This window comes from Ambystoma mexicanum, chromosome 8 (assembly GCF_040938575.1).
Source record: "Ambystoma mexicanum isolate Mex_15411 chromosome 8, UKY_AmexF1_1, whole genome shotgun sequence".
In the NCBI taxonomy this organism is placed as follows: Eukaryota; Metazoa; Chordata; class Amphibia; order Caudata; family Ambystomatidae; genus Ambystoma; species Ambystoma mexicanum.
Window position 1 is genome coordinate 1079915693 of NC_090929.1, and position 27534 is coordinate 1079943226.

Below are 27534 nucleotides of genomic sequence, written 5' to 3' on the forward strand. Positions count from 1 at the left end.
CCATACTCGGTCGGGTCTTTACCCTTCTTGTGAATCAGGATCACTTTGGCTTCATTCATAGTTTTGGGGAGGACCCTGGTGGACCCTATACAATTGAACAATTTAGTGAGGATGGGAATTAAGACTTCTTTGTGTATTTTGTAAAATTCCGATACAAACCCATCTGGGCCTGAGGCTTTGTTAGAAGGTAGGTGGTTAATTACCCTTCTGATTTTGTCCGAAGTTATCTCGCCCTCCAGGAGCTCTCTATCTTCCGAAGAGATCTGATGATGGTCTCTCTTGTTTAGATAGGCCTCCTGGTCCGGGAGAGACAGATTATCTCGCTCCCCCTTAATTTTCAGGATGGTCTTGTCCCCTGTCTCCTTACTTAGCAATCTGGCCAGGAGACGGTCAGATCTATTAGCTTTAATAAAATATCTTTGGCGCATCCGGAGGAGATTGCACTCGGCCGCCCTCATTTATATAAGATTCAACTGCCCTCTCACTGCCCTATATTCCCCTCAGCCCACACTGCCACGTCCCCCCCCACCCAACCCTCCCCTTCCAGGCGAATCTGGCTGGCGTGACGCCCCCCTCGCGATACAAAGACGAGAGTCAGACTCTATATCTGATCCAGATCCACCCCACGCAGGATTTCCCAATCCCATTCCAAGACCCTAGTCCCCCCTCCCTGCTCCACATAACAAACTCTGGTGAACCACCCGAAACAAAACGCACATCTTCAATGGCGAGCGGCCTCCCTCTGTCTTGGGCCTAAAAAAAAAAACCTTCTCAATGCTTCAGGATCTGTTGTCCGCGTCAGAATTATTGGTAGCTTTCCAGGGTGCAGTTGCCAGTTCTCCATCTGTAGCGGATTTGTTGTGAGCGTAGGTAGGACAATACAGGACCCATTCTCCTCCTTTTGATTACCATTATCTGCGCCAGGGCCTGATACAGGAAGATTTTGTGGCCGCTGTAGGTGATGAGGGTGGCCTTTCTAGCCTTTTCCAAAATGCTATCTTTTGTAGCATAGTTGTGGAAGGCCACCAACATGTCTCTCGGCCTCGGGCCTGGTTCCGGTCTGCGCGGGCCCGCCCTGTGGATTCTGTCGAATTGCATCTCTGGTTCGGACTCTGAATCGAGAACGTCCGCGAATGTTGATTTAAGTGTTTGGGTCAGCTCCTGATCTGGAATGTCCTCAGGCAAGGATTTGACTCTAATATTCACTCTTCTTGACCTGTTCTCTAAATCTTCTGCCTGTAATTCCAGATGTTGTATAGCAACAGCCAGCGTTTCCAGAAGATTGTCGACTTTCCTTGCATTTTCTGTCAGCTCTTGAATGGCCCGCTCGTTAGTGTCCACTCTCTCTTCCATTTTGTTGATATCTCTTTTGATTTCTCTTAGGCCTTCTGCCAGATACTCTAGCAGCTTGTCCATCTGCTCCTGCCCCGCTGCTGTAATCTTGTCAACCAGTTTGCCCATGAATTGAGAGCATTGCCTGGGACACCGGCCTGTCATGCTCCTCCTAGGAAGGGGGTGCGGCTCTATTTTGGGACCCGTTTGCCATCTCTTGGCCCTCCTCAGTTTCTCTTGCCCAAAACTTCATAAGGGGAACCTTCCACCCCTTTTTTAGAGCCTTTACCAGGAGCTGGCCTGTCTTTCATTTTATTTCTCGACATTTCTGAATGGGTTTCTAAGACAATCTGGTGGCTGCCTTGTGGGGAAACAGCTTGTCTGGCGGCACGACTTCAGGTAAGGGGAGTGTGCCGGCTTACCACCGCTGGGGGCCCCACGGGCGATGAGGCATTGGCTCTATACTTCGCTGCCTGGCCGGGGGCTATCCCCATGCAGGGCCTCTTGTAGTCACTGGATCTGTTTATTCTGGAGCTTGGACCAGTTTGCTGATCCACCTGTGTTGCATCTGGGCGTGCAGTCCCCTGGGGGCCGCCGAGCCCCTCATACCACCTAGGGCCGCTGGCTCCAGGTGCTGAGTTCTGCTGTGCGGACCGCCGTGGGATGGTACCTCTTGCAAAGTGCCCCGGGGGAGGGGGGGTAATGAGAAGTCCTATGCAGGTCCAGGGATTGCTATTTGAACCCTCACTATGGCAGAGGGCCTCCCGTTGATGCCACCGCCTAGGTCAGCCTTCCGAGGGTGCCCTGTTTCAGCAGTTATCCCCTGGGCCCCTCCGTGGGGACGGAAGCCCGTTCGGGGGCCGGTGTCCTTTGTTAGGCCGGATGGCCTGCCTGCCCAGCCCAGGGCCCCAGTCCAAATGGGAGTCATGTGCTCCCCCTGGGCTGTGGTTTCCTCCACGGATATGTTGCTGTTCGCAGCTGACGCTGCGCCCGGTTAGTGGCACCCGTTCATCCTGGCTGGGGCCCACCTCTTTAGGGCAACCTCACCATGCGGGCAGGGAAATCCAAACTGGCGCACCGCGTGTCTCCCTGCCCGCCAGGTCTTCCTACGTACCCCCACACTCCAGGATCGGCCGGGGCAGTGCCGGATGGGTGTACCGCTGCCGGGATGGGCTCGTTCACACAGCTGCACCTCTGGATAAACCCAGTGGGGTACGGCGACAGCGGCCCACTTGGGGGTCCGACCCCGGCAACCAGGTGCCTTGTGCGTGGCTCACGCTGGTCCCAGAGTCTTCCTCCCGCACTCCGCCTCGGGGAGGTATGGCGAGGGCCGCGATGTGTCGCGTTGCCGCTGGCGCCGACCCGCCGTCCTCCGCAGCCCTGCTCCAGGGCACCGACCCCCAGAGGCTGTGCGTTCCTTCCCGCTCCAGGGGCTAACTCTGCAAGCTGCGAGTGCTGGGGAGGGCTGAAGCTGCTGCAGGCAGTATTGCTAAGTTTAGCAGGTCAGGTGCCCGGGAAACGCCGACCTCACCAGAACGCGGCCATCTTGAAATCCTCGACCTGGCTTTTCAACCAATACCTGGCAACTCTTGCCCACTGCATTGCAATTTTCTGCTCCAGTTTCCAGAACTATGCTGGTGACACTCAACTTATTTTCAGGCTGCCCTCGCCCACCTCCTCTCATCTCTGATTGTCTAACTGCCATTCAAGATTGGTGTGCCGCCAATGATCTTTGTTCGAATGTCAGCAAGACTGAGATCCTCCTCATCGGCACACCTTCACCCTCCTTTCCCCTCTCTCTGGCCTGCCTCCCTTAGCCCTCCTACCCCCAACTGCGAGGCTAGGAACATCGCAGTCATCTTTGACTCCACACTTTCCTTCTCCGCTCACATCTCTAATGTCTCTAAAAAGTCAAACTTCCCACTGCATTTAGAGGTACTCTGCCTTTCCTCTCCTTCCCCAGAAGCTCATTGTCTCTCAAGCTCTGGTTCTCTCTAGGTTGGACTATTGTAAAAGCCTCTTTCTAAATCTACCTGCCTCTACTCTGCGCCCTCTGCAACTAATCCAGAACAGGACTGCAAGACTTGTCCTCAGCCTCAAACCCTGGGATCTTATCTCTACAGCTCTGAAATCCCTCAATGGGCTCCCAATGGATGCAAGGATTAAATACAAAACCCTCTGCATTATCACGAGCCTTTCTGCGGCCTGGGTCCAAAATACCTTCAGCTATCCCTCCGCAAATACCTCCCCTCTCGAGCTCTTCGCTCCACTACCTAAGACTCCCTCAGAGTCAGTCGTTTTTCTAAGAAACGAGTTGGGGTTAGATCTCCGCCTTCGGCTGGGGCCTCCCTGTGGAACAGCATCCCTGCCACTCTGAAACTTGAGAACCACCATCACCGGTTCTGGAAGCTCCTCGAGACCTTCCGCTTGGCCTCTACCTTCAGCCCCCCTCTTCCCTGCTGATCTGCTCCATCTCAGCACTGTGCACCTGGCTTACCCTCGGTCTTCTGGGCCCGGGTACCTGCTCACTTGCCTCCCTCCCGCATTGCCTTCGGGCCACTCCTTGCACTGGGGTCTGTATCTGTACCCATGCAGCCCCCCACTTTTCTTCCTGCACTTATCAGAGATACACTGTCTACTACCTTAAACCCAGCACTTGCCGCTTGCTGGCTGCACTACCTCTGTTTGTTGTCCTTATTTATTTGTATTAATTATCAATTATCTGTTTTCTCCTTGTTTTGCACTTTCCACTTCTGCCCCCTCCCATGCACTTCTCCTCCCATGCACTTGCACATTCTCAATGTCACTGGGCCTAGTAAGATTGTTGTTTTTGTTCTCCCTTGTCGGGTCGCGCTCTGAATCACTTGGGTATGATCGCAATATAAATAAAATATGCTAACATCAACCGGATCTATGGCATCATTCAGGCCCGGATGGCTAACCACCTCCTACGCTTGAATGATGAGACCAAGCTCCTCATCTTCGGCTCCCCATACTGACTCAAACACCTAGACCATTGGTGTGAACATCACCCCTGTATCTAGCCATGTAAAAACCCTGGGAGTCTATCTTGACTCCGAACTAACCATGCATAAATGTGTAAAAGCCGGTACTTCCTCCGCAGTCTACTCCACTAAACTCATTAACTTCTGCAGAAAATTCCTGTCCCCTGACAACTGCCTTACGCTGGCTAGGGCCATCATTGACCATAAACTGGATTACTGCAACACCATCCTTGCAGGAACCTTCATCAAAAAGCTAACTAAACTACAACTTATCCAACACAACACCATTCAGGCAGTTTGGGGCATGAAGTAATCTGACTACATCTCCTGTGAGACCCAAAGCTCACTGCTGCCGATTAAGGTACACATTGGGTTTAACATCCTCTAATTTACACACCAATGCATTCACAACACTGCGCCCCCCTACCTCGCACAGCACATTTCCATAAAAACCCAAACTACGCAGCCTGCGATAATCCACGTCCACCTCCCTAGCGACAGATTCCCCAGACAGAGCAGGGTGGGCAAGCTTCACTGTCATAGCTCCTACTCTCTGGAATGCTCTCCCACCATGTATCGAAGATCCTCTTGGATCTTCCCAAAAAAAGTCACTGTACTTTTTGACAAACATGCCTAACCTTTGTCCTACCTTTCATACTGTAATGACTGTACTCTGTTCTAGCGCTTCGATACTTCTGGATGTGGTGGCTATCAACAAATGAAATAATGTTGGTACTGTTTTATTATTCTGAACTGAGTGAGTGTAAAAGCTTACCAATAAGTTTACCTAATGTGAATAAATGATTGTCATTCTTAGTGTACCATTGGGGTTTTGTTTTTCCTGATCTGCTTAGTGTAGTCTTGGCGTTAATACTGGTCTTCGAGTTGCTGTTAGCCACTCTGAAAAGTATACAGACCCTTACTTACCTTAAACTGCTGATTGCCTTTCTTAAAGGTCTGCTAGAGTCCTAGTTTAACTTAGAATTGTATAATACTTCTGAAAAGTATCATTGGTCCAATCTATTCCCGGATTAGTAATAGTATAAAAGTTATGTACCAATAGGTTATACTGACGTTGAATAGCTGCTGCTCTTCTAAATTTGTAACACTGGGTTGTGTTTTCCTTGAATTGCTGTAGGAGTCTAAAATAGTTTCACTGTGTGTATACTTATTTTTGAGTATCTTTAGGCCTCTAGGTAATATACAAGTTGTTACTCCCTCTTAACTGTGTTCTAAAAAGTAACATTGGTGTGTAGCTTTATCCATTCTTGAAAAAAGAAAGTTACACATTTTGCAAGATAAACTTGTAACGGTGTTGCTCTAATTAAGTGATTCTGTAACCGAATATCACGGTATGTTCTGACCAATGGGGTCTGCTGCCCTTGAATTACCTATGGTATTCTAAAAGTAAGTGTTAGACAAGATTGAATGCAGTACCCTGTGGGAGACTGCACCAGCCTTGTCCTCTTGGCAATAGTTAACCCAACCTTTGGTATAAGCATGTACTACACAGTTTGGTAGAGTGACTGACTGAGCAGCCAGGCTTATCTCAAGAGGGGTCAATGTGAGCTGTAGGGTTGTACCAGAGATTCACATTATCCAAATAAACACTTACACTCAAGGTTTCTTGATTAAACAGTTATTTATTAAGTTAAGTCAGTTGAATAAGCCTTCTTTAGAAAGGAGCAAATAAGTAACACAAAAGAAAATACTTGAAAGTACACACTTTCTTTCAATAAATCAGTATATACCCATTTGGGATGGCACACAGACACTTCCTACACCCTGAGGTGACTTCAATAACTAGGGTACTGTGGACATTGATATGTCACTGGCCCATTTAGAGCAATACTGAGTTTGGTGTCAAAGGAAAAGATTAAGGAATAAAACAATGGTTAACAAATATCCTTAAGCAGGTAAGTACTTTGAACCCCCAATGCAAAGCCAATTAACCCTTTCCCAGCTACACAAGTTACAGAATGTATGACTTTTGTTGAGGGATAGTTAAAGCACAAAGTCAGGATGTAAGAGTATTTCAGGGAGCCAGGACAGCCAATGTCAATGAAAACAATCTAGGGGAGCTGAAGCACTTCTTGAAGGTAAGTAAAAAGTCTTGCACAATGTTTTAGATGTCTTTGTAGACTAGAAATCATAGTTGACAAAGCTGGAAGGCATTGGAGGGGCAAAGCTACAAGCAACTCTGCAAAAGTAACCAAAACAAGTCTCAATTTAGAGCTAGCAAGGCTACACAACAAGAGGTAAGTATCCCTTGGTTTACAGTACCTTAGGTCTGAAGAAATTGGTTGCAGCTGGCTTCTGTTCCAGTTGTAGTATGGCAGATCCTGTTGTTCCTGGGCCTCAGTCGTGGGGACAAGAGGAAGGACACCTGGGGACTCCTGCACTATGATTTGAAGGTTGACGGTAGCAATGGGCAAACTTAAGATGAGTGGGTTTCAGCTTCTCATGAATAGCACCACTGCGGTTCTCGGATACCTTATAGACTTTCCTCGCATCTGGGGTCCAGCACTCTATTGAGGTGGCTCCGACTTGGTCAGTCCTGCTTAATGGGAGTCCGGAGGATCTTCCTGGAGCTTGGGTCTGACTTAAAAACGACGCACTCGTCGATCCTGGTGTTCCTCTCCCTGGTAATTGTTTCCTGCAGCACCAATGGAAGTACAGCCAGCTTGAAGAGGATGTCCAGACAAGTTCGCTTTGGGGTTCATTGGTCCCACCAACCCAAGGGAAGAAGTCGTCCTTTGCAGGACTTCTCTAGTCAAGCCGAATTCAGAGCTTCAGCACTGCAGCAGGGCTTCACCGGACAAACCCAACAGTCCAGGAGTTGAAGCAGGCGTCTTTCGCATTCCTTCATCCAGTGGTCGACTCTGCCTTCCAAGCAAAAGACCTTGCCTTTTATGCAGGTTTCTCCCATTCATTTGCAGCCTAGCTGTCAATCACACAGCAGGGTGGATAGCCAGCCGGCCAATCACATTTGGGCGCATTCCTGTAACCAAGGGGATTCAGCACAGGGCATTTCAGGCACCTCTTTCACTTCCTGTCCTGCGAGATACGCTGTAGCCAGAGGTGGACTTCAGCAGTGAAACCTGCCAAACACCAAATGAACAGTGGGGCCAAACCTGGTTTGGCACGCAGAGTAAATTTCAAGAAGGACCGTTCCAACAAGAAATGTCAAAGACGACCGGGGCCATTTTTATAAAATGGGCACCCATGGGTACTTTACTGCAGCTGCAATTGCAGCCCATGGTAGAAGCACACAATGGTAGGAAAAAGTAAACCACTGCCACCAGCCATTAATTGTGGAAAGGGTAACGTAAAAAATGTTACATGAGAAAGTAGACCAAGAGGATACTTGTGAAAACACTGTGGTTGCAGCGATGATATGGAGTACCTCCGTCCCCAAGTACCAGCCAGGGAGAGAGCAAGTTACTCACTGGCCAGTCTTTGAGGCCACAGGCTTAACTGGAACAGCAGCAGCAAGAACCCGGGCAGCTAAAGGGAGGAAAGGAATAGTTAGACAAAACGTGGCAAATAATCCTCTAACAAGGAATCAAACGGGAAGCCTGATACACGCACCTAATATAGCGTCTGCAAGGGCTTTATGGGAAGGATGGATACCAGTCTCCAGGAGGCCCGTAGGTGCTTCCTTGCCCAATTAAATGCTGCAGGTGGACAGGGTTCCAGCGACCTGGGTCAGTCTGTAGGTGAAGAGCCCCAGCTGAGGAACCGCGGAGGTGAAACTGGCGGTCAGGTAGGGCTCAAGAGCAACCCAAAGACACAGGGTAGAATGTATGCGGGGTACGTGAGGGGCAGACTACAGCCTTCCAAAGAGCAATCCACTGAGGCAGTTGGAAAGAGCAAAACGGAATAGTCCAGGGAAATCCAGGTGGTAATCCAGTCACAGGCAAGGTCAGGTAGCCAGGAAGAACCGAGTCCAAAAGTAACCAAATCCTTAGGGAAATCCAAGTGAAATCCAAGTGCAGTCCAAAAAAACAGGCCAGAGGTCAGGGAGACTCAAGTACTGAGGCTACAAACTATGAAGAGGTGAAGAGCTGCACAACCGCCGGAACGAACAGCTGAGAAGCACTGCTATGTGCTTGAATGACTTTTATGGCCGTTGCTGTGAGGACGTGTCAGCTGATGGAGACATTGCTGGCGAGTGACGACAGGGGCCCTCCTGGCGTCCTGTAGTTGCCATGGCAACCTCCAGCGTGATCGCTGCCGGGTGTGCAGAGGCTGCAGTAAGCGCGGTCGGACCTTCTTCTCCCCAGCGGGGTTCGTGGAAACAAGGGCCTGAGAAAAGCCAGCAGGAGAGACGTCACCAGGAGCCTAGTGTCGTCGGGTAAGTATCCGCAATTCCCCCGCGTTGCCGTAGCGTGTCCGAGCCCCTCAGGCCCCCACGTTGCTGTAGCGTGACCATACTAAGTAACCCCCCCCTCCAGCACCCTATTGTAGGATAGTGTGTGCTGTGAATAGAAAGTTACAGATGTAAGTAAAGTCAATTTCACTTCACTGCTCTTGGAAACAGTAGTTTATCCAAGAGAATGTATTTAAACCTTTGGGAAATCTGAAAGACTTCCCTGTGCCACTGCACTGAAGGTGCTGTATGACGCAATGTAAAAAGATGGTTTCTCACCGCTTTCAATATATATGTATATACTTTCTTGCATTTGTGTTTATTTGATTTCCTCTGCACTATTACTATTACTCCACTCTAGGTAACGATGTAACCAAGCCCAAAGTATCCCCGTATCTTACTCATTTTGTAGTCTTGTATATATATCCTTGCGTATGCGTTTACTGTATTTCTTCGGTACATTTTCCTTCTTCATGATTTCACTCCGTACTATGTAATGTTGTAACTAAAGCTGAAAGTATTCTTGTAACTTAACACGTAAAGGTGCCCAGATACCCTTGGGTCAGGTGCGCCAGACAAATAATCAAACAAACATTGTTCTCAAAGTCTTCGCAGACTGGGGCTTCCCAAAGATAGACTTGTTCGCAACTCTGGAGAACGCACAATGCCCAGATTACACTTCCAGGTACCCGCAGAACCACTCCATGGGGAACGGTCTCTGGATAACATGGTCAGGGAAATTTGTCTACGCATTTACCCCGACTACCCTGCTCAACAAGATAGTGCACCAGGAACCTGTCAGGATTATTCTGGCGGCCCCGATGTGGGCCCGCCAACCTTGGTTCTCCCATCTCGTGGCAATGTCGGTCTCCCCTCCCAAGAAGCTGCCATGCCCTTCCAACATGCTGTCACAAGACAAGGAGACCCTGCATCCATGCCCTCAAACTCGGAACTTAGCAGCCTGGTTCCTGTGGTCATAGAGTTCGGGCACCTCCAAGTCCCTCAAAGATGCATGGACATACTTGGGGAAGCACGGAAACCCAACACCAGACATTGCTACTCCAGCAAATTGAAACGCTTTGTCATCAGGTGTAATGGCAAACACCTTAATCCAATTGAATACCCACAAACACATACTGTCCTGTACCTAACTCACTTGCTAGATTCAGGCCTAGTTTTCAGTTCCTTAAAGGTCCACCAGGCTGCACTTTCAGCATATACCACGTACCAAAAGAAACTTTTGTGGGGAAACACTCCAGTAATAAAGGCATTTATGGAGGGGGTAAAAAGAATGAATCCCCCTATTTCCAACGCAGCTCCCAGATGGGACCTGAATGTTGTACTCACTGGACTGATCGAGCCTCCCTTTGAACCTGTGCAGAAGGCTAGCCTTAATGCACTGGCCTACAACAACGCCTTCTTGGTGGTGATCACATCTATAAGTAGAGTTAGTGAACTGCAAGCCCTTCCAGTTCAAGACCCTTTTGTCACAATTCACAAGGATAAGGTGGTCCTGCACACTCACCCACGATTTGCGCCTAAATTTATCTCAAAGTTCCTTGTTAACCAGTCCATAGAACTACCCACTTTTTTCCAGAACCCCACTAACATGGCAGAAAGAAGCCTCCACACACTAGATGTGAGGAGAGCGGTAATCTATTACCTGGAAAGGGCAATGCCACTAAGAAAGACAAACCAGTTTTTCGTTTCAGTGGCAGCTGGTAGAGAATGGCACCCTTTCTAGAAATTGATTATTTCAAAGTGAATGGTAAACTGCATAACACTTTTACACTCTTGCCAAGAGAGATCTGCCCTTCACGCCTAGAGCACTCTACTCGGGGCACAGGGGCTACCATTGCATTCAATGCAAATGTTCCTCTTGAGTCCATTTGTAAAGCAGCATCCTGGAGTTCTGTACACAGCTTTACACAACACTATTGTCTAGACACACACTCTAGGTCTGATTCTCAGGTGGGACAAGCAGTGCTAAGACATCTGTTTTCTACTGTTCCTTCACCCACCACCATCTGTGTACCGCTTGCTAGTCTGTGCACAGCATGTGATTCTAAGCAGATTAACAAGCATCAAAAGACCTGCATTACTCACCGCAATAGCATTTCTGATGATTGTATCTGCTTAGATTCACATGCGCCCACTCTTCCTCCCCTCTTGGAGTAGAAGGAACATAGACATCTTACACCTTCTCTCTTCTATACTCACTCATGCTGACTATAAGGCTCCCTCAAGGCAGAAAAAACAGAGACCTCGACGTGTGAAGGATTGTGCGTACACTACACGTCGCATTAGGGATAGTGTTAGTCACACCCATGTCGACGTCCACTTTCGATTCTCGAAAGAAAGATGCAATACTCTGTGATTACCACTAGATGTCAGACTATATGTGCATCATGTGAACCTAAGCAATTACAATCATCAGAAATGCTATTACGGTGAGTAATGCATGTCATACCAATGTAGCTGAAAATTGGTCAACAGGAGATAAGTCCAGAGAAATTGTTCATTAAATGAAATTGAAAATAGATTAAATGTATAAATGAATCAAAAATGTTAGGAACTCTATTGTGAAAAATAAAACGTCAGCTTTCACTCCGAGGCCTTAACCGACGGTCTAGCAATCGCTGCTTATGTCTAATACAAAACATATTAACACAGCTCCACGCCGAGTAAATAGAGTTCCTACGATGTTTAGATTCCCAAAGCATGTTCTTTGATGTCTGTGTAATGACTAGTAGCACTGAATTAGGGTACTGTTTCCTCTTTGAAATATGGTTGGGGAATTAGAAGAGGGATTACCTGAAAACATCCAACAGGATGGCTCACTAAGGAAACCTGGGTCAGAAGAACAGTTGAACTATTCAAAATGCAATCGTGCATGGATTTTTGGGACAAACTCCCAAAAAAAAAAAGTAGATACTTTAGTGGAGGCTGCTGTACCTTCTGTGCCTTTTAAAAGGGAAGGGCACATCCATCCAGAACAACTTGACTAGACCACATATGAGGAAGAGGACATCATTGAGGAAGAAGAAGAGTATTAAGGAGTTTTATTGAAGACCAGGACAACCTAGACACCCCCATTTGATTATAATTTTCCATCGCCATATATTTCATAACCCCTGGCCCCACTAATACCTCAATGACACAAAATCAAGTACTGTACGCCAATCTCTTTGAGAGCGGCTGCAAGATTTAACATTCAGACTCTTGGTTCTGAAGATGACATATTTCATTGAAGATATTTTAAAAGAGAAAAGCTATCTCGCAATCTATACCTCCGCTTAAGAGTATATTCAAAAGGTTACCCCTTCACTAGCTAACCCAATGCAAACTAAGCCGGTGAACACTTCCATAGAAAATAATTATAAGCCAGTTCCGAGTGATCCACTTTATTTAAGGAGAAACTTAAAGATGGACTCACTGGTCGCTACAAAAACTCCCATAGAGTGCTGGAGGGGTAACCTAGTATCCCCTATGTCTTGAAACTCATGTAGCTGTCCAATGCTACCCTTTAATATCGCAATGGCTGGTGGCAGTGGTTTTACAACAACCTACCATGATTTTTTTCCGACCGTCAACACTGGTAGCTAGAAATTGCGAGAGCCATGTTTTTCAAGATGGCGTCTCAGCCCCCTTTGTTTAAACCGGTCCCGGTCTTGTTTTTTCGCCATTTCTTTTTGGAAAGGTCCTTCTAGAGTTTGTCTCTGCGCGCCAGACCAGGTTTGGTCCCTATTTTCCTACGCCTTTGGCGCGCTTCAGAACTGAAGACCGCCTGTAGCGCCTGAGTGTCTGGGGTGGGCAGGAAGTGAGGGAGGTGCCCGAAACTCCCTGTGCTTAGTCTGCTAAGAGACCCAAATGCAATGTGGCGTGATTGGCGGGCTGACTGTCCGGCAAGGACAGCCACCCTGCTGGGTGAGTGGCAGCTAGGCTGGAATGAATGGGAGAAAACTGTTTAAAAGGCGAGTCTCTTGGCTTGGAAGGCAGTCGACCACTGGAACGAAAGAACCAAAGACGAGATGGAAGATGATGGCTGCTGTAACTCCTGGACCGTTAGTTTGCCTGGTGAAGCCCTGATGCAGGTCCAAATTGCCAAGTTCATCTTGACAGAGAAGCCCTTCAAGGACGACTTCTTCCTTTGAGTTGGTGGGACCAATCAACTCGTAAGCCACCTAGACACCATGCTCGCAGCTTGTTGTATTTTCTCAAGAGTGCTGCAGGAAACTGAATAGCCAGGGAGAAGGACGCCAGTTTGTGCGCTTGAAGACAACTACCGGAATCAAAGATTTGCCAGTTTGCCAGCTTTGTGACCAGTTCCCGTGCAGTGCAGGAGTGCCCCAACGTCCTCCCTCTTGTCCCTACGACTGAGGCTCAGGAACAGCGAGATCTGCAGGAACAGAAGTCTTCAGCTGCGTCTTTTTGTTCAAACTAAGGTACTGTGAAAACCCGACAGAGAACTTACTTCTCACTGCGAAAGTGCGTGAAACTTTGGAAACTTGCAGGCCTAGTCAGCTCGTGACCCAACATAAAACAACGTGGTTTGTTTTGCTTACACCTGTAGTCCTAGTTGTGTGTAGTGGTCCCAGTGGGTAGTGCATGCAAACTTTGCCTAACAGGGTGCCCAGGACCATATACCTTGACTGAAAAAGGGTTGCAGTGGCAGCGGGAACTCAGTGGGTCAGTGATGTAAAAATAATGAAGCACAAAAGTTAAAGGGACTGTAAAAAGTACCCCTAGAACTCCCAAAAGGGAAATTCAGTTTTAATGGCCGTAAAGCCCTATAGTTAAAAATAGCGTACTTAGCAGGCCAAAGGTGGTGGAACTGGTCAGGGGTCTTCTCCTCGGTCATCTAGGGTGTGTAATCTTGGCCTACTCCTTCCATACCCGAGAACTCTTTGCTTCTTGTTAGCACACCTAAGACTTGTTAAACTATTACAACACCTCCCTGCCCAACTCAGCCATTTACAGTGTACATTGCCTTGGGCATGGTCAGCCATATCCTGTAACTTGAGGCCAGCACAGTGTTTGAGCGAGGCTTGCCCTAGAGGCAGGGTGAGGGCGTTGGAAGGGCCTCAGTCTGTCCCTTCTACATGTGCTCAGCTGAAATTGCATAGGACCACTTTTGCCTACTCGATATCTACCGTACAACATGCTGGCCAGTGTTTTCTCTCTTGTCTCACATGCCCGCTGAGACCAGAATTCCTTCCGACAGAGACCTGATCATACAACTCACCAGAGATTGAGCAGCGAACCGATAGCTAATGGAGCATCCAGCAACACAGACCACTAATGCAGATGCTCCTTCAACCACGACTAGGAACTCTTTACTTTATTTGTAGGTTGCTGCCATTGCAGGATGCAGGTGGGCCTGCAGGTAAAAAGGGTGGGGCTTAAGGACTGCTTGTTTTTCCTAATCTCTGTACCCTGGCTTCTGGGCAAGAACATGACGGGGATTGGCCCAGGGAACCCTCTGCGGAAAGAGGCTCAATGGAGGAAGGGAGGATAAAAGAGGGCAGGAAGGTCATCAATGTGGGTTGTTAAGCAGAGGTCGAGGCAGAAGAACGTGGTACGAGAGACCAGGAGGAGGAAGGACAGTGTAACAGAGCGTGGTGGTGAGTTAGATTGTGTGCAAGATGAGGTTTTGTTGGTGAAAGAAAGTAGTATTTGGGTGTGAGAGTAATGGAGATTAAGTGCAAGAGTAGCTGATGCATGTGAGGGACTCTTATGGATGAGAGGGTAAGACGAGGGGTGGAATGAAGGGCAGAGGGACAGGAAACAATTGTGAGGAGGAGAGAATATTGTGGAGGATAGTGTAGAAGAAAGGGGGAGACACATCAGAGACAAAGAGGGGAAAGTAAGAGGTAAGTGAAATGAAGGTGGAGGGGGGAAGAAGGCATGGTCTTCTGCACAAAGATAATGAGAGATAAAGGCCGAGTGAGACCTGGGTGTCCGGAAGGCCCAAGATAATTTTTCTTGTGGGACCTAAAGTTAGTATCCACCTAGAAGATCCCAGATGGATAAGAGGTAAGGTGATTTCCGTCAGGCACTCATTAGCCAGCCAGATCTTGACAGTAGGGGTTACTGATCACTAGTGACCACCTTCAGATTTGAGGAAGGCTGGGTTAAGGTGGAGGGTTACTGGGGAAGACGAAAGGGAAAGAGCGCGAACGAGACTGCCTTTGTGAATCCCTAGGCAAACATCTAAAAGTAACTTACAAAAACCTTGAACAGTTTTCGAGAGTTGGCGTGTTCTTGAGGCCATATGTGACAGTAACCCATTTAGGTGTTGACAAAGTGATGTGTGTGTATATATGTTTATGGTGTGGCTTTATTTACCATTAGTGTTGATTCTGCAGACTTATTGTGTGTAATAAATGGTATATTTTGTACTTCTCAGTGTGGACCCCTGTTCCTTTAACAGACTTTGCTCTTGTTAACTGTACTTCGTACAAAGCCTACCTCACGCGTCTAAGCCTAACTGCTCAGCTATGTTACCATTAAGAGTTTGGACAATGACTTGAGTGTAAAGTGGCAACACATTTAAGTTGGCTACCTAGAATACCTCACCATAGTAGGTCCTGAAAAACCATTTAAAGTGTTATAGTATTGTGTGTTTGTTCTTTAAAAAGTCAGTGGTCAAGTATGATTGCAGAGAATTATGCTATATTCGAAAAATATTAATATTTTATCATGTTCTTATGCCCTGATCCTTCTCATCCAATCTATAAAGTGTTTTATATTTACTTGTTATTGCTTTTTGATTCCATTTATTGTTGTCCCTAATGTTAGATCTGTCTTTTTTGTGTGCAAAAGTACATCATCAAGCTTGACAATTGATAAGGACCAATGGCTTTTCTGTAGCTTCTAAAGATGACCTTTCACTTCCACTGTTTTCTGTCTTTCCAGAACACTTTGCTGCAGCAGCTTGGAGTGGCACCATTCTCTGAGGGACCATGGCCTCTCTTCATCCACCAGCAGAGCCTATCTGTCCTTTCGCGGCTCCTCCTCATTTGGCAGCACAAAGCTAGCACCCAAGGAGACCCAGATGTGCCTGAATGCATAAGGATCTGGGAGAGGTAAGGACCTGAGTGGTGACTGGTGTGTATCCGAAGGCCTGGTGTTAATGTGATGTTACTGAATCCTTAGGTCCGTGTATAGCAACGTATCTTGGCTTACAGGGTTTCCTCTAAATTTTCCTAACCCAAAGCTAGTATGGCTGAGCAATCTTGAAGGTTGGTTTAAAAAATACAAGTACTTAAGATAAAAACTCAATATAGGATAGCCCTCACAATATAGTTGCAAAACTGTATTGTATAAATATTATTCAAATTGTTAACTATAAACCATTACAGGTAAATGAGAGTAACTTTTTTAGAATAATTGAAAACTACAGTAAAAAAAGACCACACAGAGTCATGGAAATGTTCAAGAAGTCTTTAACGTCTACTGGCTTTTACTGAGGCTTACAGGCCCCCAACCGCTATGTTAGTCATTGGCCCAATACAGGTATGTAGGTATGTATGTATGGTATTTGTGTTTTATTGACAGGTGTTTTGACTAGAAATACTAAACTCAATAACGGCATTTGAGGCACCTTTATAGGTGCCTGTTAGGCAAAGTTTGTATCCAGTACCCTTTGGGACTACTACACACAACTAGGACTACAGGTGTAAGCAAAACCAACCTTTGGTATAAGTCTGTACTACAGTTTTGTCGCAGCGCTGCTGAACAGTCAGTCTTATCTCAAGAGGGAATGTAAGCTGTAAGGAGGTTACACAGAGGTCTATACTTACAAGTATTCAAATATACTCTTATACTTGATGTTTCTTGGTAAAAACGTATTAATTTATTTCACAGTCAGTTATAAAACATTCACTAGAAGGAGGCAATCTATATCACTGAAATATACTTCAGTACTTCACAATATCAGGTTTTGAGGCATCTAAACTACTTTGAAGGAAGAGCAAAATGGCATTCAGAGCATTTGAAGTAGGAGCAAAAAGGTATAAGTTAATAAAAAGAATTTTACAGTTACTCTTAAACAGTGCAAATAGTTTGAGTTCACCAGAGGAGTTGATTCAATACACTAGGTAGTGATTATGTGCACCCTGAGAGACTGCAAGTCTTTCAGCAACCTTTGGAGTACTCCTCCCTGTGCTCCAAAGGTACCTATGTTTCCTCAAAGTTGGTTGCATTGATACTGTGTTGTGAAAAATGTGTAACTGTGAACCTGACACAGAGCCCTTTGGTTAAACTGGGTTTCCTTTGTCTTAAAGGATATAGATGTGGCCATATATTGTATTGGCTGCTGCTAACGCAGTAAGCCTGAAGCAGAAGGGGCAGTAACAGATTTTCCCAGTAAAGGAATACGTTGTCGGCTATTCAAGCCTGCATCCACATCCTGTGTTTTCAACCTGCAAGGTTTGACTGTGGCTGTCCTATTGGCTTGGGAGACTGTTGGGTAGACTGTCATTTTTGTGCCAATTCACTTTTACCTTGGAGACTCCAGCTCTTTTGCTGGGCTTGGGGCTTTTTAATTTTTACTGCCGACTGAGTGGCACTTTTTCCCCCATTACCGCATGTGTTTTTCTGACTAGGATTGTGGAGTTTTGTAAATTCCAACGGCATCGGCTATTTGCATAGTGACACACAGCACATTTTGTGCAGTGCCACTGAGAAGTCCTGTGGACTTCTCTTAATGTTTAAATAAATGTTCTTGGGTGCGCTACTTTTCCCAAGAATAAGATGACTTTTGTCTGTCTTAACTATTTTTTTTGTGGGTCCGGCACATACTACCCTATGTGGAGTGCTGGTGGGGTTACAACGTAACTCGTTATCCCACTTCTCATGTAACATTCTGTTACACACACTAACTTGAATGGCTGGTGGCAGTGGTTTCTTTTTTACTACATTTGTGACCCATTTATCTGCAGGCTGATTTCTCAGCTGCAGTACAGCACCCAAGGGTGACCATTTTCCCAAAATGGCCCCTGTCGTCTTTTTTTGCCATTTCATGTCAGTTAGTTCCTTCTTGGCTTTTACTCTGTTTGAATCGGGTTTGAGTCCTCTGTGCATTTTGCCTTTTTGTGGGCTTCAGCCCTGAAACCCTCTCAGGCTCCATTGTGTCTTCAAAGGCAGGAAGTGAGGCAGGGTCCCAAAACTTCCCTGTCGCTTGTCTGTGTGCCTGAGTGAAACCAGTTCTGATTGCCCGGCTGGCTGTCCGGGAGGACAGCCACCCTGCTGGGTGATTGACAGCCTATGGCTGTGAATAAATGGGAACTTGCTGAAAAGGTGAGGTTTTTGGGACTAAAGGCAGAGTCGACCACTGGAGGACAACATCTGCCGAAGACATGAAGAGACACCAGCAGCACCCTTCTGGACTGCGAAGTACCTGGTCAAGCCCTGCTGCTGTGCTGACCCTGTTTTCATTTTGACCGGGAAGAGCCGCAAGGGACGACTTCCTCTTTTGGGCTGGTGGGACAAACTAGCCTTAAAATGAGCTTCATTTTGGCAAAACCCCTGTTGCAGAAATTTCTTATGAATGTGCTTCATCCCCTCTCCTAGTGAGACCCCCAGCACTTTTTGCTGGACTTCTGGAACTTTTTCTATTAATCCTGAATGAGTGCATCCTTTTCCCACTCATTCATCCTTATGGGCTCTGTCTTTTGGAACTCAATTATTTGTAAATCTATCTGTACTATGGAGTCTGTCTGCTCCATAGATCTTAAAGGCATCTAGCCTTTACTACTGCAGCACACAGCTCCTTATGGGCAGTGTTGATGGGGGGGCCCCTTGGGGTCCTCCTTTAAGATTCTTTTCCTTTAACCTTGCGTAAACTGCAGTTCTTAAGGATGGAAAGATATTTAGTATCTCTCCCAAAACTGTATAGTCTGAGAGATTGGCACACACCACCTTCAGTGTAGTGCCAAAGGGATGCTTAGTATCCCCCTTCTCTCGGCTCCTGTGACTTTAGTCCCATAGACAATCACCTAGTTCTGGCTGGTGGCAGTGGACGTGTTCTACCAACTATTGTGTGTTTTTTATATCGCAGACTATGTGCATAGCCTCGGTAGTGCACAGTAGGGGCACCCAAGTACCAACGTGCAGCGTTGTGTACTAGGATCTTGGAACACGGGTGGCTTCACTCACCTGTTTAACACTGAGTGGTTGGGTGGTTTGGCTATTGCTTGCTTACAGGAGACCTGGTTAAGCGCCACCCCGGTTATACCAGACTTTGAGATCGCTGTAAACCCTGCTATAAAATTAGAAAAGGGTCACCCCTTGGCAGGGCTTATAACCTTAGTAAGACGCTCATCTGGTTATGGCATCAACAAATTCCGTAAATCATTCACCATTCATCCAGGAATCAACTATCGTCAAATTGGATAAACAGTCCTGCATTAAAGAACAAGTGCCCATAATAAACTTGTATCGGAATCATGCTAGGGCTGGGACACATGTGTTCATTGACGCAGTCTCAAGTATCATAGATGTCTTATTGGTTGACCAAGAAGGTTCTAACATAATACTTTGTGGTGACTTGAATATAGATTACTTCAACCCAAAAACGACCCAGAAAAAAACGGTGGCAACACAATGGATGAAGGAAATGGGTGTAAGAAATCTTGCTTAACGGCTGTACACTGGGTGACATACCGCCGGCCCCGACGTGGAACCGGGCAAATCAGGGATCCACTATTGACTATATATTCGTAATGGCAGATTTCCATCAATGTGTGACATCGCTAAAAGTTGTGCAAAAAAGTTAGTAGCGACCACGACATGCTGACTATGGAATTCGTGAACACCCCAGTAGACGACAAAGCAAAATGTCCATTGAAGATTGCCATGGAAGCAAGCAGGGTGCGACTACGACTAGCGGAAGTAGCACAGCTAGCGAATCAATATTGCATCGATGGAACTGCGTTAGAATATGCTCACCTAGTGGCCGATTTCAAAACCATCAATGGAGGATCCAAACACATGATCTTGAAATGGTCTCATTGTTTTGATTTGGACATACTAAAACAGAAACGTCTAATAAGTGCAATTCGGCAGGCGCGAAAAGCCGATAAAGCGACATGTGGATCGGAGATAAGAAAGGCCAGACAAAGATACAAAAATTGGATTAAATCACATAAAGGTCTAATGTTACAAAGAGACTCTGAATGAATGCTAGAAAGCCTTCATAATAAAAATGGCAGAGACCTTTGGAATATTATCAATGACACACAAGCCCCTCAGGAGGCTTTACAAGCATCTATGGTATATGAAGTAGCGTGGATAGCCCACTTTAAAGAATTATATAAAAGCGTAAGACCCCTCAGCTCAGACGATCACATTGCTTCAAAATGGACACTAACATTTCCCAAAGATGATATTGTAAGAATAATTAGTAAAGCATAAAGCTCAAGGGCTCCCGGGCCGGATGGCCTGACTAATTTCACGATTAAGCAACACCCAGAGATCTGGGCAGATGTCTGTGTGGCCCTCTTTCAGAGAGTAAATTTACAGCGGCAGACGCCACAATCATGGTAATCTGCTGTGATTGTCCCGGTGTTTAAAAAGGGGGACAGAACCTGTCCTAAAAATGATTGCCCAGTTGCTTTACTTGATGTCCTAGGGAAAGTGTATACAACCATGCTACAGCACAAATTAGTAAAATGGGCAACGCAATCGAAACATGTAGAGAGAGCGGTTTCGTTAAGCAGGTTGGATGCTTGTTGATTTTTTTGCTGTTGAGCTTACTCAAAATGGAGGCGATTAGATCACAAACAACGGTATACCTCGCCTTCATTGATTTTTCCAACGCGTTTGACACGATTGATCGAGCACTTCTATGGAACAAAATGCTGCATGGGGTTGCCCGGAAGATATAGTGGCTGCAATAAAAGAACTGCACACGGGAACCTCAGAGTACGCCTGGATCAAACGGGTACTCTGTCGTCACCGATCAATACTTTCAAGGGGGTTAAGCAGGGCTGTCCATTGGTGACGGCAATATTTAGCCTCTTTATATCTGACATTGGCAAATCCATCGAGGTAGTAAATTCCTTTCCTCCAAAGATGCATAAATCGCAGCTAAATTGGCTTCTCTACGCCGACAACCTCAAATTGTTGGATTTAACACCCATTGGCCTACAAAGGAAAACCAATGCAATTCAACAATATGTGGCTGAAAACCGGCTGCTCATTAACACAAAGAAATGTGAAATCTTGGTCCTAAGAAACCTTAAAAGTGGTAGGACAAGGCTTGCAAAAAGAACATCATGGTTGATGGGACATGAAAAATTGCTGATTTCACCTTGCGTAAAATACCTTGGAATTACTGTCAGTTCCTGTCTTAACGACGGCCCGTGGATGACGGTGACAAAACGGAAATGCAAGCAATTGGCGTGTCAAGCTCTTGTGATAAATAGAATTTTCTCTGAAGGCGGTTTTGCGATTCTACGAACAAAAGGGAAGACCAATATTAACATACAGGGCAGAAAATGCTCTGGGTTGCTCATGGGAGGTATGGGCCACGCTCGAAAATATCTTTTGGTCCAAAATACTGGGTTTACCGAAAGGAACAGCAACCATACGATATGAATTAACGTTAATCTCAATCCATGCGAGAGTTTGTTGGAGCCTGTTACCACTGTATCGCAAAACAAAAAGCATGCAAACAAATTCCGCAATTTGAAATTTTCCATAGTGCCACCTCGTCTGCACCAGATGTTATGCCAATGTGGATGAAACGTTGCGAAACCTTAATGTCTGAGTATGACATCAGGCCTGCGGTGCTCCAAGGTAATCGGAATGCAGCAAAAACAAAAATGTGGCATGCAGATTGGGATCTAACATGTTCCAAAAGAGTGTCCTCTAAAATGATCGAGGTTCCACCTGAGGCTCGGGCATATAACAGCTCACAAAAATACATTGTATTATTCCCCGATCCTAATGCCCGAAGGCTGTTCATGCGTTTTTGGCTAAATGGGTTTAAAACCAAAGAACGGTTGCGAGCTTGGTCAATAAACGCAAACCTGAATCCGATGTGTTGATGCTGCACACAAGAACCTGAAACATTAAAACATCTGGTGCTATTCTGTAGTAGTCTACGAACGGAAAGAACTCGACATCTGGGCCTCTGGAGTGACTCCCATCCCTCATAATGCTGAAGAGTGGTGGCAACAAATGTTTAATGGGAGAGACATGAAACTAGTCCTGCCTTTAACACATCTTTTAGCGATAATTGAAAATCGACTGTTAGTCCCAAGTGTACCTGGAATGAAGTGAGGATGTGAAAACCTCTTTTTTTCGGACTCTTTCGAAATCCTTCAAATACGAGCCTATGATAAGGTAGAAATACCCAAACATGGGTGAGTTGGACATAGCAATAAGGAGGGTTGTAAAGTGAAGGAATGAGCTGGAAAGAATGTTATTTATTTTAAAGGTTTGTATGTAAACCAATACAAATCTTTTTTTAAAAAAAAGTACCAACTTGGGGCCTCCCTTTTTTCGCAATTACTTGCATGGTTATTTGTTAGCCCTTCTACCATTCTGGCCTTTGCTAGGAACCAGTAGGTATCCCTGCCTAGCCTCCAGAGTGTCTGGCAGGAAGTGGGGGAGGACTCTTCCACCCCCCTTCCTTTGTCTGCCAGAGGGCCTGAATAGGACCGGCTCCCACAAGGGGTCCGGCTGTCCTGATTTTACAGTCAAATGCCCTTTTCTGTAAAATGCAGAGATGGCAGAGGAGCGTGTGCTGCAACTGTATAAAAGATGAGGCTTCTGGAGTGTAAAGCAAGTTGACCACTGGAAACAGAATAAACTGAAGAAGACAACCAGAGAAGCCTGCAGACCTTTTGCAAACCCTGAAGCGACCAGTGCTGTCCTGACCCCATTTTCTATGTGACAGTTGAGCTCCAAAGAGGATGACTCCTTCCTTTTGGCTGGTGGGGACAACCAGTCCCAAGACAAACTTTACAACAAGCCATCTCCCAAGGTCGTAGGAGCTTCCAGAGCTGCGGAACCCCAATACCAGGAGACCTGCTGCCCGTTTCAAGTGCATCATCGTGGAAAGGCTGAATCCATCCAAATCTGTGCTGAGCCCGTAAGAACACTCCAGAGATATGATCCAACTCGCACAGACCTCCAAACCAGAGTGTAGCACTGCAGGAAGCGAAGAAGATTGACCGGGCGATCCGTGCCCTCTCTTGGTGCTGCTGAATAGGCACCAAAACCGCCGAGTGAACCAAGAAGTTGCTGAAGTTCGTGCTACAGGTCCTCCCTCGAGACTGCTGTTGGAAGACACCATCCATTGACCTGCCTTTTGTCTCTAGACCAAGGAATCCGGAGGTCGGGTGCAGAGCTGCCAAATCGCGGAGAAGTCACCCCAAACACTTTCTTCAAACCAGTGGTACTGTGGGGGGAAAAAGGTATTGTTTTACCGATTCCAAGAAATTGCTCTAGAGCGCTGGAGTGCATGGTGGTGTCTCCAGGGCAACCCCCTGTTACCTCTTGTTAGGCAAAGTTTGAATGCAGTACCCTGTGGGAACACTACAAACCACTGTGACTACAGGTATAGGCAAACCAACCTTTGGTGTAAGCCTGTACTACACAGTTGTGGTAGCGTGTTGAGCAGCCAGGCTTATCTAAGAGTGGAAATCTGAGCTGTAAATCAGTTACACAAAGATTCACAGTTCTAGGTATTCAAATAAACTCTTATACTCAAGGTTTCTTGAATAAACAATTATTAATTTATCAGTCGGTCATAAAGCCTCCTTTAGAAGGGAGCAATATACTAGTAACACACAAATACACTTCAATACTGTACACTTCAAGTTTCCGAGCCAGTTAAGACCCTTTTGGGAAGGCCCACAGACACAACCTACACCACAGGTGTCTTCAATAACTGGGTGTCAGGTCCCTGAGAAATAGAAGACTTTAGGTTAGGCATTACTAAGTAGGAAAGGTCAGATGCATTGAAAAGACATTTCCTTAATGTAACATTTATATCAGCCAGCAACTATTGTCCCAGCTCAAGATGGAGTGCTTCCTGTTCAGCAATGATTGGTCATTGGTTACTGTGATGCAGTTTGGAACCTAAGGAAAGGTTCTAAACTGCCTTTCATTCTGGATCAGTTCATGGATGGTCACAGCGCATCAGAGCTCCAGTAATTTTAAAGAGAGAAACTAAAGAAAACTTCAGAACATTAGGATTTATTTCTTCAGAAAAAGCAGAAAAGAGAAAACTTAGATAAGTGACCTATGTATAGTTAATACCAAGTTGAGAGAAAACAGTTTATTTTTTTAAGTAATATTACTCAAGTTCAGTTTAAGAAAATCAAATGATTTCAAGTTATTTATTGAAGAAAAGCCAACGATTTATGTTGTGCTTCTAATGTAAATAATTTATGGAAAGAAAAATAACTGCAATGCTGAATTGAACGTTAGTTTACGGAAAGTGCACGCAGGTTTTGAAATATAAAAGCATCAGCTTGCACGCGTCTTTAGAAAGTCAGCTGTGTAATCAGAGGCGTTCGTGGAGCGTTGCGCATTGAATGAATTAAAGGATAGGACCTTGTAGCGTGAAGCGGCATGCTCAGGAAGTTCCTTTTAATACACGTTTTAGTTACATCGTTTCTGAGGAGATTTGTTTGAAGTCGCGGTCATCATTTTTGTGCGCGGTTTTGATCCAAAGCTGCGTGCAGTTCCGAATTGCTAATGAGCGCGAACCACTTGCAGTTCACGGTCTCCCCATAGAAGGTGGCGCGGAAGACGGCTTCTATTTTTGTTGTGCGTTGCGCGATCCTGTGGCAGTGTGCAATTGCGATCTCTTCATGAGAAGGAGGCGCTCATCTGTTTTACATAGTCAGTGCTGGCTTGTTTCTTGAGGTAGCATGCGCGCGTCTCTTCCACATTCCTTCAGCTGTGATTTTTAAGTTGATGCTTGTTTGTTGAAGAGTACTATATTTCTACAGATGAACTATATATCAAGTCCATATAAATACAAGTGAACTCTGCTAGTTACGACATAATGGAATCTAACTGAACATTTCTATTGATTGAGCTCCAAAAGCATACAAAGGCATTCTTTGCAAGTGAAAAGTTAATTTACTGAAGAATCTTCAACACAGTTATTCTAATATTTAACTTTCTGAGGAGTTTGAAGTCTTAAGTATTCAACTGAGAAAAGCAAGTTAAATAATAAAGATAAAATTCCTCTAAGAGTCTCCAAGTAAAACTACTGAGACGATCAGGTAACAAGGGATCCTGGGAAAGTTCTTAATAGAATTGATAGTGAGTTATAAATTGAGGATTTAATAATTTGTTGTATGCTGTATCCTTTGCAGGTAACCAGGGTTCCAAGATTCTGAGCAGTAGAGGACTCCAGTGTTTCCTGATTGTTTGTTTTGTTCTCCAAATCCCCTTTTCCCCCATTCTGGTCAATTCAATAATTGTTCAACTGATTGTTGGATGTACTGGTTTGAGGGTCTAGGTGGGCTAATCGTCTGCTCCTGCAGGAGATCAGGCTCTGGGACCTGATACTGGGGTGCTGGGGACATTAATACCTTACCGTTGGCATTCAGAATACTTTTAGAAATTGGTAAAAGGCAAAGGTTATTAGAACACAAGAGATCACAAATATTGTTAAGTAAGTAAACACTTTTAGATCTCCCAAGAAGAGTCATACAATTCAATAGGCCAAGCCAGAGTCAATGGTCAAAAGTCTTGTATAGGATGAAGCACTTCTGGTAAGTAAATGGAAAAGTGTTTGCACAAGCTCTTAAGAGTTTTTGCTGAAAAGAAGAATCAAATGTAGGGCCACAATCTGGTTAGGCTTGTGAGTTGTAGAAGTTTCAAAGCAACTCTACAGTAAGAAGTAAGTTCTCTTTAGCTTGTTTTACAGTACCTTGGCAATGAAGAAAAGATGCAGCTGATGACTTCTTTTCCTGTGCAGCTCTGCAGATCTCACTGTTCCTGGGCCTCAGTCGTGGGGACAAGAGGGAGGACGTCAGGGGTGGGAGGGGGACTCATGCAATGCACAGGGACTGGCAACCGGTAAACTTCACTTTCAATGGCTGTTTCGTGTTTCAGCTCCTCGCGTCTACCGAAAACATCAACACTGCAGTTCCTGGCTGTTCAGATGGATTTTCCTTGCTTCTGGAGTGCCACACTCTGTTTGGGGGGGGAGGGGTGCAGGCTTGGTCAGCCCTGCTTCTTGGGAGCCCAGAGGATCTTCCAAAAGCTCTAGGCCAGCTTAAAAGCAACGCACACAATCTGGTGTTCCTGGCTATATGGTTTCCAGCAGCAATTCTGTAGAAATTCACCCTGCTCCGAGATGGATGTCCAGGTGGCTTACTTTGGAGTTGATTGGTCCCACCAATTCAAGTGGCAAAGTCATCCTTGCAAGGGCTTCTCTGTTGATGCGAACTTGGCGTTTCGGTACTGCAGCAGGGCTTCACCGGGCAAACCAACGGTCCAGGAGTTGCAGCAGGCATCCTCTTCAAGCTGTTCTTCGGTTCCTTCGTCCAGTGGTCGACTCTGCCTTCTAAGCCAAAAGACTTGCCTTTTATTCAGTTCTCTCCCATTCATTCCAGTCTAGTTGTCACTCACCCAGCAGGGTGGCTGTCCTTGCTGGACATTCAGCCAGCCAATCGCCACAAAGTACATTTGGATCTCCTAGGATACTAAGCACAGGGAGTTTTGGGCACCTCCCTCATTTCCTGCCTACCCCAGACACTCTGGAGCCAGAGGCAGGTTTCACTCCTGAAGCCCGCCAAAGGCGAAATGAATAAAGAGAGCAAACCTGGTTTGGCGCGCAGAGTAAATCTCTAGAAGGACCTTTCCACAAAGAACTGGCAAAAAAAGACGACCGGCGGTCATTTTGTCAAAGATGGCTCTGCACCATTTTGAAAAAGATGGCTTGCGCAGTTGTTTTACCGGAGCCGCAAACGCAGCCTGCGATAAAGACATACAATGGTAGTTCAAACACAACATCTTCCACCAGCCATTCAGTGAGGAAAGGGTAACATAAAAATGTTACATGATAGGCTAGACAAAGGGGATACCAAGTAACCCCTCCAGCACTCTGTTGTAAGCTAGTGTTTGCTGGGTCGGGAAAGTTACAATGGTAAGTAGTCTATTTCACTTCACTTTACTGCTCTCGGAAACAGTAGTTTATCCTAGAGAAGGTATTTAAACCTTTAGGAAATCTGGAAGACTTCCCTGTGTCACTGCACTGAAGGTGCTTTGTGACACAATGGAAAGGATTATGCCTATGGAGTGTCAGACTCCAGAACCAAAAGAGAGACAGTGTAGAAAATCACATTAAAATACATGAGTCCTCAAAATCCAGCTAAGTTGCTGGGGGTTTCTAAGGTGAAGGGAATTAGCACATTTCTGAGAACTCTCCCTAACGCCTCTGACCCAAGCTGCTGTGTGTGTCCCCTTCTTAAGTCCATTTTTAGGTCTCCTTTGTTAGTTGCTAACTTGCTGCTTCAATAACTTTAGACACTGGAAGAAATCCACAGGAACTCTTCATTATTTGCTGTTTGCTAGGACTTCAAGCCCTCTCCGAATTGCCTTTAGCTAGGATTGCATTTGTGGATTTTAAAGACTCGCCAGGTGAAGAAACCGTCTCTAGAACCTTTAAGTTCATGTTGCAGTAACCACTTAATTGTCTCCCTTTAAGTGAGATTTTTATATGCGTTTGCAGAGTAAACGCATTACCGTATTGGAACAAATTCTTCAATTCTCAGGTACTGTGGGGGTTGGGGTACATCTACCTTTTGCCAATTGTGGTACTTTCTAGCTTGGGGAGTACTATTG

The 27534-nt window shown here is 45.8% G+C and overlaps 1 protein-coding gene across 6 annotated transcripts in view; it reads left to right on the top strand.

Moving 5' to 3' along the window:
• Positions 1 to 27534, top strand: part of UBR4 (ubiquitin protein ligase E3 component n-recognin 4) — a 2945062-nt gene that overhangs the window by 531074 nt on the left and 2386454 nt on the right. For all 6 annotated transcript variants that reach the window (XM_069611069.1, XM_069611071.1, XM_069611072.1 and 3 more), the window contains exon 18: positions 15628 to 15797. In XM_069611069.1, the coding sequence (XP_069467170.1) occupies positions 15628 to 15797 (170 nt within the window). The remainder of the gene's footprint in view (positions 1 to 15627; positions 15798 to 27534) is intronic.